Source organism: Dermacentor albipictus, chromosome 7 (genome assembly GCF_038994185.2).
Source record: "Dermacentor albipictus isolate Rhodes 1998 colony chromosome 7, USDA_Dalb.pri_finalv2, whole genome shotgun sequence".
Classification (NCBI taxonomy): Eukaryota; Metazoa; Arthropoda; class Arachnida; order Ixodida; family Ixodidae; genus Dermacentor; species Dermacentor albipictus.
The window spans coordinates 47,985,184-47,999,795 of NC_091827.1; the positions used below are offsets into that span (position 1 = coordinate 47,985,184).

Genomic DNA, 14,612 nt, shown 5'->3' on the forward strand with positions numbered 1-14,612 from the left:
TGTCTGCCTGCGCTGATTGCGTTCGCATTCTCCCCATGATGCCCTTTCTCTTCCACCTGTGCTACTTCACAGTGTTGATGGAAAATATGACCGCTGAGCAAGAATTTCAAGTTAAGTTTCCGGGGCTCACTTTGGGGATAGCAAGTGGGTTCGATTAAACCTAATACAACAGACTCGTGAGCCAGGAAACGAAATAACAGTGACAGGCTGGTAACGATATTGACCACGAAATTCACGAACCATGCAGCTCTTAGATCCGGCTAGTTAGTGTGTATTGCTAAAACAACAGCGTTGTATTGCGATTGAAAACAGAGCAGGCAAATATTTGAGACTCACTTGCTCCTGACCAGGAAGCCTCAATGTGCGAAAATAACGTAAAAACTGTGGCCATCAGGATGGCCGTCAGAGCGCGAAAGGGCAAGGATGCGTGTGAAAGACAAAAGTGAAGGCAGCTTCTAGTTTTGTTGTTTCTTTAAATGTTTTTAGGACATCTTGACTGACTAGTTGGCTGATGTTTTCTTATCCTGACTAACTACGAGTAAGCACACACACCTCAAAGGGATATAGATAGGTAAATTAATTTTCTCCTAGAAAAGCTCTTCATCCGAGCCGACATCGTTGGTAGGATAAACAGAGATATTAATAGGAGGAATGCAATGTTTCGCTGCCGATAAAAAGAAAAGCGAAACAGAGATAATGTTCTGAAGAGCGAAATATGTCTTAGATCAAGTCTTACAAAAAAAAGAGAAAAGCCGATGCTGAGTTCAAAACGCCATCGTTTTGTCAAGTCAGCAGAGCTTGAAAAGGGCCCACTTGGTGCAGCTTCGTTCTACTGCGCTGGGGCAGGCAGAGGCTGACAGACGAAGTCGCCAGGAAACAAGGCAGAAGAAGCAACGAGATAGATTTGGGACATTCGGTCGAAGCCGCAGGGTTGGGCATCGCCGCAGCTCCAACCAATGACGTCAAGTTCCCACATCGCGGTTCGCCTCGGCCTAACAAGAAGAGCCCGCACTGACTCCTCGCACGCTGCGCACGCGGCGGCATCCTCGCAAAACGGGCAAACAACACCGGACACCGGATCTGTCATTCGATGCGTGCCGCCAAAAAAAGAAAAAAAGAAAGGCCCGCCGAACAGCGCACGCACAGGCAGGCGAACAAAACCAAACACAAACACACTACGCAGCCAACCGCCATGATAGGGAAACACAAAGAGAACAAATAAAGCTAACCGAGAGAAAAAAAAATAGTGATGCAGAACAGTGAACAAAAGAAAACAAGAATGAAGAAAACAAGCTCTTGATCAGACTCGGTGGCGCCGGTGGTGTAAGGTATAGGCTCGGGAAAAAAAACCGAAAAGGACGAGCGATCTGCCGCGAGGGCCGAGGTATGGGCACGAGGAGGGACGGGGATCGAATATGGCACCGGCGTTCATCGCTCGCCCCTTCCGGTCGGCGCTTGACTCGACGCCGTCCGGGCTAGGACGTCGTATAGTCATCCGAAACCGCCCTTTCGCACCTGACGGAGCCGGCGCCAGTTATGGCGTACGGTGGCGTGCCTTTGATTCTCTGCTTGCATGGAATGCCGCCGCCGCCGGCGCCTGCCCGGATGAACAGCCTTCGTGAACAGCGCTGTGGCGTTGGCGGCGACGTCGTCTGCCGCCACAGCTGCGCTGCCATTGGTCGAAAGCTGTGAGCACGCGTTGCTGCCGTCTGCCTCTCTCTTTCCCTGGACGACGACGACAACAACGGCTACGGGAAGGCGTAGTAGGGACGTTTGGCGAGGATGTGGGAAGCAAGCAAACAAAAACGACGCCATGCTGTCGGCGATCGCGGCTAGTGCCGTCAAGGTGCAAAGGTACGGAAGCGACGGATAGGACGACACCCGTATCGTCGCCATGCTGTCGGCAAGGCGCGCACCGTGTTGAAACGCCGGATGCGCCTTCTCATTGTGTCTGAAGGATTGACGCTTTGTGTGCCACTTGTTTGGCCGAAGTTTGCCACGAGGATTCTATTGGCGAGACTGGCTGACCGGCCGATTGACTCACCGAACTAATTACCGACTGACCTATCGACAGAGTAACTATGACTGAACGATTGGGACTCCTGACTGAATGACTCACCCGTTCGCTCACTTGCCGCTCAGCTTGTCACTGTCGAGAAAGGGAGAAGCAAATGCAGGATGGTTGACCAGACGGACGTCCGGTTGGCTATCATGAACGAGGGTGGTGGGGATGAGGGATTGAAGAAGAAAGGCAAAATGAGAAGGACAGCTCACATACACTATAGCAGACGCAGTCTGCTTTATAATTTTCTTTTCAGCTCCGTTGGCTTTTTCTTTAGAAGCACACGTAGCTTTCTTCGTTGATGATGGGCAATGCCTTGTACCTAGGATATTTGCCTCCGTAAACGGTCGACCGTTCATTTGGCTAAGTGGGCTGCGAAGAGGCTGACGTTGGACGTCGAAGCAGCTGCACTATTAGAGGAAGGGCTCAATGGTCTCTGCACAAGCCATACTCATGAAGGAGTACGAATTTGGGAAGTCTACATCCAGTCAGAGGCGACGGCCCAGCACTGTAGCGAGGCGTGTCGAACCCAAATTTTTAGGGATTCGGATCAGATTCACGCTTTTCGGCTCGGTTCGGGATGGGCTCCAGCTGAGCGAAAATTACTACGGTTGGAGCTGGTTTGAGGCTTCCTGAACAGGTAAATTCGGGTTCAAGATTGGTTCGGAAAAATGATTCGCATGCCACCGGTTTCCGACAAACTACAAGGTGCTCTTGAATGAACATGCAAGTTCACTTGATTATTGCGTATAACTACGGAGGACAGTTTCTTTTTCCTTCTTCTATAGGCATTAACATGGAAACACCTCAAGAATGAGGTGCCAAGCACTATTGTAAATATGAATTTCGGGAACTCGTGCATTCAGTGGGCTTCATGGCTCCCTGTGCGGCTATCCAATGGGTTACCCCACCATCCCGCTTCTCGATAGTCTCGTTCATCGATTCCTAAAGAGTACTGTCGCAAAGTTGTCCCGATTTTCTTTTGCTTTGTTTTGCTTTCTAAGATGGCTGCCCAATCCGCAATTGCGGTACGATGCCCAAATTCCTCGAACATGTGGTGGTGGAAATAATAAACTGTGCAATTTTTCATTGCGACCAATACAAAGCGCGCGTCAAAGGCGATCGTGCGTGCAGTTGAGTCAGCCAATGACATCACTGTGTTGAGTCACGTGACCGTTCCTGCGGCAACACTCCGGGGGCTGCGCTCATTGGACCCAAGACGTGTGCTCTACTATCGCCAACGCACCAGCGTGCCATGCCATGGTCGTAGAATTTCAACGACGCCGGTCTGAACCTGTGGTCGAACCGATTCGGAAAGGTCCCTCTGCGCTTCGGGTTCGGTTCGGTTCCGGTTGAGCAGAAAATAAGGGTTCATATCCGGTTTTCAGTTCAGTTCCGGTTCTATTCGGCATTCTGCTGCGGTGTCGTCCCGGGAAAGGCTTGATGAGGATCGCAGCTGCAGTGATGGATGACGCACGCACAGACGACGTTTGAAGCACTCCTCCAAGTCTTCCAAAGAGCGAACGTGACGTCACGAGCCCTTCGGTGAAGCTTCCTAGCTGCGTCAGTTCTTGATACTGGCGTGAACATCATCATCGTCATCATCAGCCTGGTTACGCCCACTGCAGGGCAAAGGCCTCTCCCATACTTCTCCAAATGCCCCGGTCATGTACTAATTGTGGCCATGTTGTCCTTGCAAACTTCTTATCTCATCCGCCCACCTAAGTTTCTGCAGCCCCCTGCTACGTTTCCCGTCCCTTGGAATTCAGTCCGTAACCCTTAATGACCATCAGTTATCTTCCCTCCTCATTACATGTCCTGCCCATGCCCATTTCCTTTTCTTGATTTCAACTAAGATGTCATTAACTCGCGTTTGTTCCCTCACCCAATCTGCTCTTCCTATACCTGTTCTGTAGCTTGATCCGGAATTCCTCTTATTTCCCTCTTACCGCTAACTGATTGATTGGCTTCTTATGTACTATCGTGAGCAATATGAGCAGGAACACGCGAGCGCGTGGGAAATGGCCTCGAAACCGACGTTGGGCGATGCGTAGCGGCCGCTGTAGGAAACAAAGTGGAAAGGGCGCCGCGGTTCCGCCAACTGTCGGCACTCCCGCCTCACTAGCGTTACTGCGTAATGGCAGCTGATTGCGTGTCACCGGGCGCTAGCGATGATAAGGCGGTTATGTCATGCAGAGCGGGGACCGTGCTGTCTGTAGTTGAGCGCAAAATATCTCTAGCTCTCTTTTTATCATACTTGCGGAACGTATCGCGATGATACCGGCGTGATACTGTGGCGCCTGTAATAGCGCTCGCACGCAGGAAAAAGCAGGGTTGTTTTGTTATGCGTGTTTTTCTATGTCTCGGTTATTGTGAACAAAGAAAAGTTGTACGCAGCAGTGAATTTAAAGGTTTTATTAGACGATTGCTTAATGGTAACAAAATTTTCATCCACACAAAAAGTATCCCAATACATCAGTGTTACAGCTTGACCTTTCCTTGCAGGCTTCATGCGTTAATAACGGGTCATGGCTCCGCCTGCTTGAATGACGGCCTCCATTCTTTTTGGCAGAGACACGTAGAGAGCCTCGATGAAGGCTTTGTCATCTTGAAGATGTTTCCACTCGCGCTTTATGGCTTCCCACAGTTCATCACTGGTCGTCGAGTCCAAGGAGAGTCTTGAAAGGTTAGCCTTCATACGTGCCCAAACATGTTCTATGATGTTCATGTCTGCACCCTTCGCACACCACTCCAAGCTCCTTACCCCTAGTTCGCCTAAAAGACGTGCCACGACCTTTGCTGTGTGAACGGGAGACAAGTCCTGCTGGACTAGATAATACCCATCCGGGTGTGGACCCATCAGTGCATAGGGGATCATCTCGTGCTCCAGCAATGTGCAATATGCAGAACTCGTAAATCTCCCAGGGATTCTTACAATGGGACTTAGGCCATCCCGCGAAATAGCCGCCCACACGTTTACTGACGTGCGTCCACTTGCGGCCACCTGCTTGACGTTCTGCGGAGAGAAGCGCGTATTCTCCATGCGCCACACTCTTCTCTGCTGGTCCCAGCGGCTTGAGAACGTAGATTCATCAGAGAAGATGACATATTTCCAATCCTCGACCTTCCAGCTGCGGTGATCGATAGCGAACTTTAGGCGAGCAGTCTTGTTGGCAACTGTGAGAAGGGGCTTCTGAGCAGCGATACGACTACGGAGGGCGGCTTCCCTTAGCCTTCGCCGCACCGTGCTGTCGCTTACATGTTCCAGGGCAAGAGTACTGCGCACCTCCTTCGCATTTAGAAATGGCTTCTCGTTGACTGCAGCAACAATTTGTAGGTCTTGATCCGCCGACGTGGCGCGAGGTCGCCTCTCGTGCGGCGCATCCTTAATGCGTCCTTCATCTCGGTACGCCTGCACTATCCTGTTGACCGTGTTCAACCGGCAGCCCGTCAAGGCAGCAATGTTTCGCTGCGGGTAAGCTTTCTTCGACAACTCAACGACTTCTTCCCGCTTATTCAACGGCACTCGAGATATCGCAGGACGCTGAAACGCACTTCTAACCGCGGGCAGTCGTGGTCTCCCTTATAAGCATTTGCCACGAAAAAGAAATTAAAGATGCGCGTCGGCCGTGACGTAGCGTTTTTACTTCTTTTCTTGTTCATCAAAGATTCGAACGTTTCCATGAAAGGTGCGACTGGCCTTACGATAGACCTTTTAAGAAGTCGGCCAGAAAATATTCCCTGTCGCATGCTTGCAAATATCTAAGAGGCGGGTCTGACCGCTCCACATACGCACACTCAGACAAAGAAAAAAGGAACAAAAAAGGTTAACAGCGGTATTTTGCGCTGAACTACAGACAGCGCGGTCCACGCTCTGCATGCCATAACCGCCTTATCATCGCTAGCGCCCGGTGACATGCAATCCGGTGCCGTTACGCAGCAACGCTAGTGAGGCGGGAGTGCCGACAGTTGGCGGAACCGCGGCGCCCTTTCCACTTTGTTTCCTACAGCGGCCGCAACGCATCGCCCAACGTCGGTTTCGAGGCCATTTCCCACGCGCTCGCGTGTTCCTGCTCATATTGCTCACGATAGTACCTGTTTCTTCCATTCCCTCCTCAAGTCAAGGCTAATTAGAGTTCTTACCGTACTATAGTCACTGCAGCGCACCTTGCCGTGAACATGGTCCGTGCTTAATAAGGTCAGGGTGCGAGCTAGTTTGTACGGTACCTTCCTCGTCCTTGTATTCTTCTCTTGTCCGTGTTTTTCTAGCGTTGTTTCACCATGATGGTCCGTGCGTTATCACGGGCTAATCGCGCAAGTTTATCATAATGAAGTTTTCCGAAAATGCCCTCAGTGATGAGCCATCCACTTTAAATAACGTCATGCGCTTTTCAGACAAGGCCATCTTAGGTTTTTTTATTACGCTTGAAATGAAATGCCCGCAATTCCCATGACGCAGTGCTGCCTGCACGCTCTGAACGTTTGCGTTAGAATCACAGATCACCGCCCATTTGCATGGCGATTAAAATAAAGTTCTGAGGTTTTACATGCCAAAAGCCACGATCTGATTATGACGCACCCCGAAGTGGGGGACTACGCATTAAGTTTTACCACCTGGGGTTTTTTAACGACCACCCGATGCACGGTACACGGGCGTTCTTGAGTTTCGCCCCCTTCGAAATGCGGCCGCATCGGATGTGTCTCGTGCTCGCAGTAGTAAAACGAAAAATCCGCTAAGCAACCACGGCGGTATACATGGCGATTCCTGTTCAACATATTCCACAGCAAAGTGCATGCGGGCCGCGATCACATTTACACGGGCGGGTCGGTCACGTCTACCGATTCCAAGGCCGTTGCCGTTTCGCCGACCCGCCTGCATGGTTACTGCTAAATGCCGAATGTCGTTTGTCACCACGGCGGTAAGATGAGAACTCCCCGTCCTTCGTCCTGGTCGAAACGCACGTTTTCGCGCTCAGCCTCAGAAAAAGCCGGCGAGCGCTACCTGAACGCAATCAAAGCAGTACTAATTGTTATCCTCTTCGGCGGGTCATGACTTTTGTTCAGTTACCAAACCGAAACAGTTAGCGAAGAGAAACATTCCTAGGTGGCGACATGAACAATTTGCTCCAGGGCTGGAATAATGCGCGAACTTGTTTCATTTGATTCTATTGCTTTCTTATTCACCGCCCACGACTGACTGATCAAAGTGATAATGCGTACGAAGCGACGCTCGCATCACTGACCAAACGCGAAGAAGAATAGCATGGTAATAGAATCGTTGTATTATCCCTGTCCAGATGTTCGCGCCCTCTAAGGAAACACAGAACTAGAAGTCAGCGTTAGCCGCCTTGTTCACCCAACTGTTCATGTAAATTTGCTTACTGCGATGGAAATGTCAGGCGTCTTATGTACCCGTCGCGAGCAGAGATTATGCATCAGGGACCGCATTCTGCGACGACTATTTGTTTTCTGTTTCATTCTACATTTTTCTTACCTTTCATCATGAGCTCGCAAAATGCTATGACTCGTTATCGCTTGCACATAGGCTATACTTGGTGATACGACAGAGTGTCAGGAAAAATCAAAGGAAAATAATGGGGCTGAATGCGCAAAAGCTTCGAATCCGCGCAACAGTTTGGGACCATCTGACAACCTCCCTTAATAACGTGTCCGAAGCCACGATTAGCTGTCAACTGCTTTTGCGGCCTATTCTGGGATATTGGGGGCGAGGAGTTACGGAGTCGCCACCTGTCGGAAGCACCTCCCTTGCGTAGTATGAGGGATCACGCGGCGCACTGCTCATAGGTTTCGCTTACGGCGCTCGATAAAAACACCACGCTGTAGCCCTCCTGGACATTTATGTAAGTACTCTCAAAACGAGGGAAGTTTTGGACTGTCGATATAATAATCTTCGGCAAGCACAGAATCGTTTACAGACGCTATCTCTTTACCGAATACGTACAGCCAACGCCACTACGCGTGGTCGTCGCGATGGAGTCTCCCGAACTGGCTTCTTGCGTGAAAGGTAGGCAAACGCTGAAAGTAAACTATGTGAAATATATTATTATAGTAGGCTGCCTGTATAATCAAATGGGGCACAACAAAATGAAGCCTCAATGCAGCCATCGCACGGATTCGCAGCGACCGACTGCGCGTCTGCATGCATGTCCGCGCACAATGTTTTGCTTTCGCTGTGACCGCGTTTTCGCACCGTGTGTGTGTGTGTGCGTGCCGTGAGCTTTAGGCCGAAGCATATGAGCATTTGACAGTACACTAGCAACTATTGTTGCGTGGACGCTATCAGAGCTGTTGAAAAATAATTTCGTTATACGGACTTCGACGCCTACGGCGGCTGTGATGTGCCGTAACGACAATTCAATCTTTTTTGGTCTTATAAATTCTTGGAATTTCAATATTCTTTCTCAAGTTGCGTTGCACTGTATGTTTATCGGTCTTCTCGGCGTGCGATTTCCCTCTGCTTCTTTTTTTGTAATCCAGTGCATTAATTCTTAACACAGACATGAGCATATGCCATGCCTTTCTTTAATGTGCGTCTTACCACTCCCTTTCCTTTCCAGTGAACTTGCCAGTATATAGCATCAGCAAGTTCATAGACCGAACCGTCATGACATTAGCCGGGCAGCGGGCGCGGGCCAGCGTCTCAGTGCGCGTTTTCTGCTACTCACCGAACATCGCGCAGTCCCGGCGCCGTAGCAGATATCTTCTTCCTCGAGTGTTTGCTTGCTGCATACCCGAGTTGTAGCCGATGGCTGTCTGCCGGTTCTAAGTTTCGCCAGCCAAGCTTCACGCAGCTCCTTGCCGTGCGGCTACGTGTGAATAAGGCTGACACCGGGCTCCGTTGCGTACGCCCGGCACTGCGGCACCGAGCAGTAGCCTACCATGCTGCACGCTTTCCAAAGGCAGCCACTACCTATTATAGTAGTTTCAGATGTTGTCAAGTTGACACACAAGGCGGTGAAGCCTCACCACTTAATCAGAACCGCCGCGCACGTGGGGCTTTAAACTTCCGTTTACAGTTCGCTTCGGCACTTCCGAAGCAGCCGACGCAGCCGCTGTGTCCACGTGATCCCTCATGCCACGTCACGCCGACGGTGGCGCCAGCTTTTCGAGTGGTGGTGCTCGCCGCCAATACGATCTCTGGGGACACGAGACCAAAATACACAATGCGCAGTTCCCTATGCAGATCGCATTCACAAAACTTCTCTGGTTATAACACCGCTTCGACATTAACCGGCTCTTTTGTCACCCGTGACGCATGAATGTAATGGCAAAATCGTCGCGGCTATGGCCTCTCGTGGATGTTTCGTGCATGAGGAGGAGGAGGAGGAGAAAAAACGTTTATTCAGCTCTAGAACATTTTATGACTTCCGCGAAGTCAAATGCTGTCTTCCATCTTCTTATGATTGGCCGTCTGCCCCTAGTCCAGGGCTCCGCTGGATGCCGCTGCCAGCTGGGCCCGTCGGATCAGCCCTAGCAGGACGTCCTGACAGTCACTGGAGAGCATTCCTTCCCATTGCTCCGCACTCGGGTTTGGTATTATTGGTGCCGCATTTGTTTTCTGGCAGGCCCACGTTATATGGTAGAGCGTGGGTGTTTCCTGGCACCATGGTGCCATAACCATATCTTGAGTACGGGCCCGAGCAGTGCTCTCATTGACGAAATTTCTCTTTCGTAACCGTTTTCCGCAATTGGCGATCGTCTCGGCTATCACCCCGATCGCTCTTTTTGCGGCGGGCACCAGCCAATTAGAAAATTCGCTTACATCAGAGACGCTTTATGAAGACGAGCGCTATATTCCACATCTCCAGTGATGATAATCGTGGTAGATTAGCGCAACCTAATAACGGACACAAAGAACGAAGTGGGCAACGACGGGCGCTACTAGCACTTGTTTATTCTCGCCCCCCCCCCCTCAACCGATATTTCTTGTGTAATTTGTTGTGCGCATGCTCCGTCGCGTCATCACATCACAAGGGAAAAAAACCACTGTTCAAGTCTCTCACGCATCGAAGAGCGAACCTGCATGAATTCGCATTCAGACGAATGCAGGCTTATCGAAGCTTCGCTTACACAAATACAGGCATTCCTATTGATAAAGAACGCCTCCAAAGCCAACCGAGACTTGCAACTTTTGCTGCTGCCTAGGATCTTTGTCCCCCGAACTCGTGGTTCGCGCCAACACGCTGAAACGCGCGCGGTCAAACGTGCGTGTTTATGCCCTTTATTTTCTTTTAAATTTTTTAGCATGCTCCCCAGGACGGTCATTCACACACCTTTCCATTTGGTTCATGTATAGATTTTCCCACATGATGTTGCGATGGGGTAAGTGACTCCAGTGGAGCATTTTACAGAGCGACACTCATGCTTTGTTTGGCCTCCGCGTTTACCTTGAGAAGCAGATCCGAGGACAGAGTTTTTCTTTTTCAGCTTATTATGGGCCGAGATAACCAAAGAGTCATTGTATCGGCCAGCAACCTAGAAAAGTGGAAAGTATGCTCAACACACGTGGTCAGCGTTGAACTTCAATTGAAGGTCCAGAAAGTGCCTCCCGTCCGCGTCAGGAATCTCGTAGGTGAAAACCAGCCCTTGCCCGAGCTGACTTAAAACATTTAACATAGAAGCATGGGATGTAAGAAACAGCATGGACAACAGAGAGGCCACACACGGACACTGCTAACGAGGTAGAACGGCGATAACGACGAGGTAAAGTTCATTGATAGAACCAACATTTCGGTGGATATCTTCCTGGAACTTCTCATGTTTTACTTGAAATGCACATTTGAAGGTGTACGCGATCAAGCGTATCTACAAAAGAGTGGTATTTGCATTGGCTCTAGAGTAGCACCAACACTTAGCAACATCTTCCTGAGCAAAGTCGACAGGCTGATTCCGGAACTACTGAATGGGTTAGCATTCAAAATATTTCGTTCTGTTTCCGATTACCTTATCCAGCGCGAAGTTGATGACATGAACAAAAGAGTGGCAAATATCCCCAAGCTATTCAAAGAAAACGGATGCGGCCTCAATTTTACGAATAAGTTGCCGAATCAAACAAACCTTTAGTTTTTAGACCAACGCTAATGTTCCACCCTGAACATGTGTACTGGCAGTACTCACCTAGGTCACCAAAGCCACTCTTACTTGACATCTCAGCCCATTCAAAGGCAACGAAGGACAGTATCGTTGTACCTGCGACACAAGCGGCCGGGTTTAAGTCATGTGTGGACACAGTGCGCAGCTTAGTATATGACCAGATTTAGAAATTACAATAGGCCTGGTATCCAGACTACATTGTAGCTAGGTCCTGCGAGAAGGTGGAGCGATGGATCAAGGCATCTGACAGGCGCGAAGACCACCCAAAATGTAGGCAAAATCAGCTCGCCCCCCTGCCACATGTTCACTAGCTTTCACACAAATCAAAGAATGTCGCATCCCGATATTGTGTGAACGTCATTTTCACTTTCACAGCTCCTAATAAGCTGGCAAGCATGCAAGCACGCGTGAAGCACTGGGTATATAGAAGGCGAATCTAAAAAAGAAAGGTAAGTGTGCCGTCAAACACAGAAGCCCGTTCATTCCGCGTGCGAAAAATGTAAACTACCATATCCCTCTGTCCTGCTGCAATATTTGTATTGAACAGAGTGGAAGGTGCGCCAACGTCAGATTGTGAGACAGCGCTGCCCGTGTAGGGTCCTCTGTCGTCCGTGTTGTTTCTTGTGATGGACAAGCCAATTCACATATGAATAAAGACCGACTAGCCACGACTGTCAGTTCTGCTATAGCAGGTCACTATACTTTGTTAAAAAAACTAAGAAATCATCTACACATCTGAAAACTTTCAAAACCGGCGTCCCAATAAAAAAAAAAACTGCAATGCTTTGCCACTATCAGATAAAAGTATTACTCATAATAAACGACCTACGCATGAGCCTATACACAGCCCCTGACGCTGAAAAAGAAAGGCTGCTCATCCAAAACGATAAAAGTGTCCACCTGTCGACTTCATTCTTTGAGTGCGTTATTAAATGGCGCTATTGTGCCATAACTACAATGCAAGATCAACTATCCCAACAGTGAGTCCTCCTCCAACGATAAGTTTTCCACTGCTCTGTTCGTTCGATGCCCTTGACATATTCCGAACACCCTCCTGATGACATGTATACATCAGCGATTATTTTATTGATCTCTGGCAAAGCATTATCTGTGATACGTATTACCTTGAAAGGCTCATTGTAGACAAATTTTTTTATAAAGAAATAATCTTGGTGATGTAACGAATTCATTGTTTAGGGTTTAGATTCGGTTGCGATGTTAAAAAAATTATGAAACGTTAAAATAGTATTGTTTTTCTCGATTACCTCCAGCAATTTTTGATGTGTGATACGTATTTCGAGAGGCCCACGGTAGATAAATTTTGTCATAAAAATTATTTTGAGTAGAACGAGCACAATGTTACCAGTTAGGTTCGGTTAGTTCTTAGTTAGGACGGACGGACAGACGGGTACCAACAGCGACAGCACATATTCTTTCGCATATCGATCGATCAAATGTAGTATGAGGAGCCCCGGAATTTTTTTAACGTTTTTAGAATTCTAGTATTTCTCACGGTGCGCAGACGATGTTGATTTCATCTGCGTTAATTAGTAGCCTAGAAACTGGAAAGTACATGTGGGTCCTCGACTCGATATAAGAATTCCCGGAATCTTTTGGTGAAGACATTGATGATTATGAAGATAACGGTGGTGGGAACCTACAAGCAACTCCTATCTCAAGAGTTTCTTTTTTTATGATGATGATGGTGATGCTCTCAGTAACTGTTTCACATACCCATTGAGGAAGATCAGCCTAGAATCGGACGGTTGGAGCAAAGAAAAGTTGATATCATCTTAAACATTATTAAATATCCGACAGCTTTAAAGAAAGAAACAAAATCACGAAGGCATGAGCACTCAGGTTGGTATTAGCAGTGGAATACAAAAGAATATGCATACAGAAAGACAACAATAAAGCAAGACAAAATGAACTGTCATCACACAATACATAAGTATCAAGCACAATAAATATCAAGCAGGTAGGCAGCGATGCTGAATGACGAAGCTTTCCGTCGAAATGCAAACGCTCATGCGACTGTGACTGCCTCAGCGTTTAACTCTGTTTCCGTCTGACGGTCGTCCACTTTATGCAGGGGCGGCGCCAGCGGACGCGCCAGCAATGGCGACTCGGTCCCGTGCACCCCGCGCTCCAGTCCCCCCCTGATGGCCGGCATGTGCATGAGCGTCGCGGCGCCCCACCAGACGGCGCTGCCCGCCCAGAGGCTGTCTCCCGCGCTGCCGGGACACCACCTGCAGGACGACCTGACGACGCTCGCCTACCTGCAGCAGCAGCAGCAGCAGCAGCAAACGCAGCACCAGCAGCAGCAGCACCTCCACCACTCCCAGCAGGCGGGCCACCACTCGAGCCACCACCCCCACCACCAGCAGCAGCAACAGCAGTCGAGGCCCTCCGCGCTGGAAGACATTCCCGCCATGTCGGTGAAGACCGAGCCGGGACTGTACCCGTCGCCGGGACTGTTGTACTCCTCGTGCGCGTTCGACCCGATGCACCACAGTCTGCAGCCCATGGTGCACCAGTGTTAGCCACCGTCCGTGGGAGAGGACAGTGCCCCACCATCCCCTCTCCTTTCCACTTTTTTTAGTCAACAATTCCAAGCTGCAAGCAAAGTGTGTCCCGTGTTCGCAAGCGGACGCCTGACCGTCTCTTCCGACCGTCATCAACGTAATGAATGCTGGCGTTCTGGTTGGTGATGCATTCTTCGTATGTAGCAGTGTTACGGTGCATACAAATTGTAGGGAGGGGGGGCGGGCGGCGAAGAACAAGAACGAAGAGGACACACCGCTATTGACTTTCATCTAACGGTTTGCGTCAGTGTGCCGTCAATTTGTATTAATCAGTAGAAACAGGCGATGACCTTTCTGATTGTTAGCGTATGACGGCGATGCGGTGATGCGTGATTATCTTCTTTTCATTCCGTTATCTTTTTAAATGTTGACGCCTCTTTGGCAGCAACTGGAGAGCTGCCCTCGATAAATCTGTTAGTTGAAAGTCAACACTCTGACCTGTTCCTTGTTATTTCTACATACCCTTTGTACGTGCTGTAACACTGCTACGAAGAATTCATCAACACAGCTTTTTGGGATCCATGGTCGGCTTCAGTGCTAGTTACGATATCCTAATGAGTAGGAGCCTACATGTGCTTCTTATGCTGGATAATCGGGAATCTCGTGGACTTTTTGTTTTACTTCTTGGAGAATAGTGCAACTGTGGTAGTCTGTGGTAGAACCGTGTGTGGTAGGCAGCATGCCACAGAAGTGGGCGATAGCTTGACGTGCGTGAAAGCAAACCATACAAGGACAGCATTTGGAGCATTTGCTCAACTGTAGTAGCGCTGAAAAATGTTGCTGTTTATCGCCTGGTGCGCAAGCTCAACAGTGCGATAGGAAATGTTAGGAGAGCGCAATGCCATCGAATT

General features: G+C 49.3%; 1 protein-coding gene across 1 annotated transcript in view; it reads left to right on the forward strand.

Moving 5' to 3' along the window:
- Window positions 1–13,959, forward strand: part of LOC139047973 (protein sine oculis-like) — a 69,127-nt gene extending 55,168 nt beyond the window's left edge. Inside the window, exon 6 of the mRNA XM_070522209.1 lies at window positions 13,269–13,959. Coding sequence (XP_070378310.1) covers window positions 13,269–13,719 — 451 coding nt within the window. The 3' untranslated portion in view covers window positions 13,720–13,959. The remainder of the gene's footprint in view (window positions 1–13,268) is intronic.
- The last annotated feature ends 653 nt before the right edge of the window (window positions 13,960–14,612 follow it).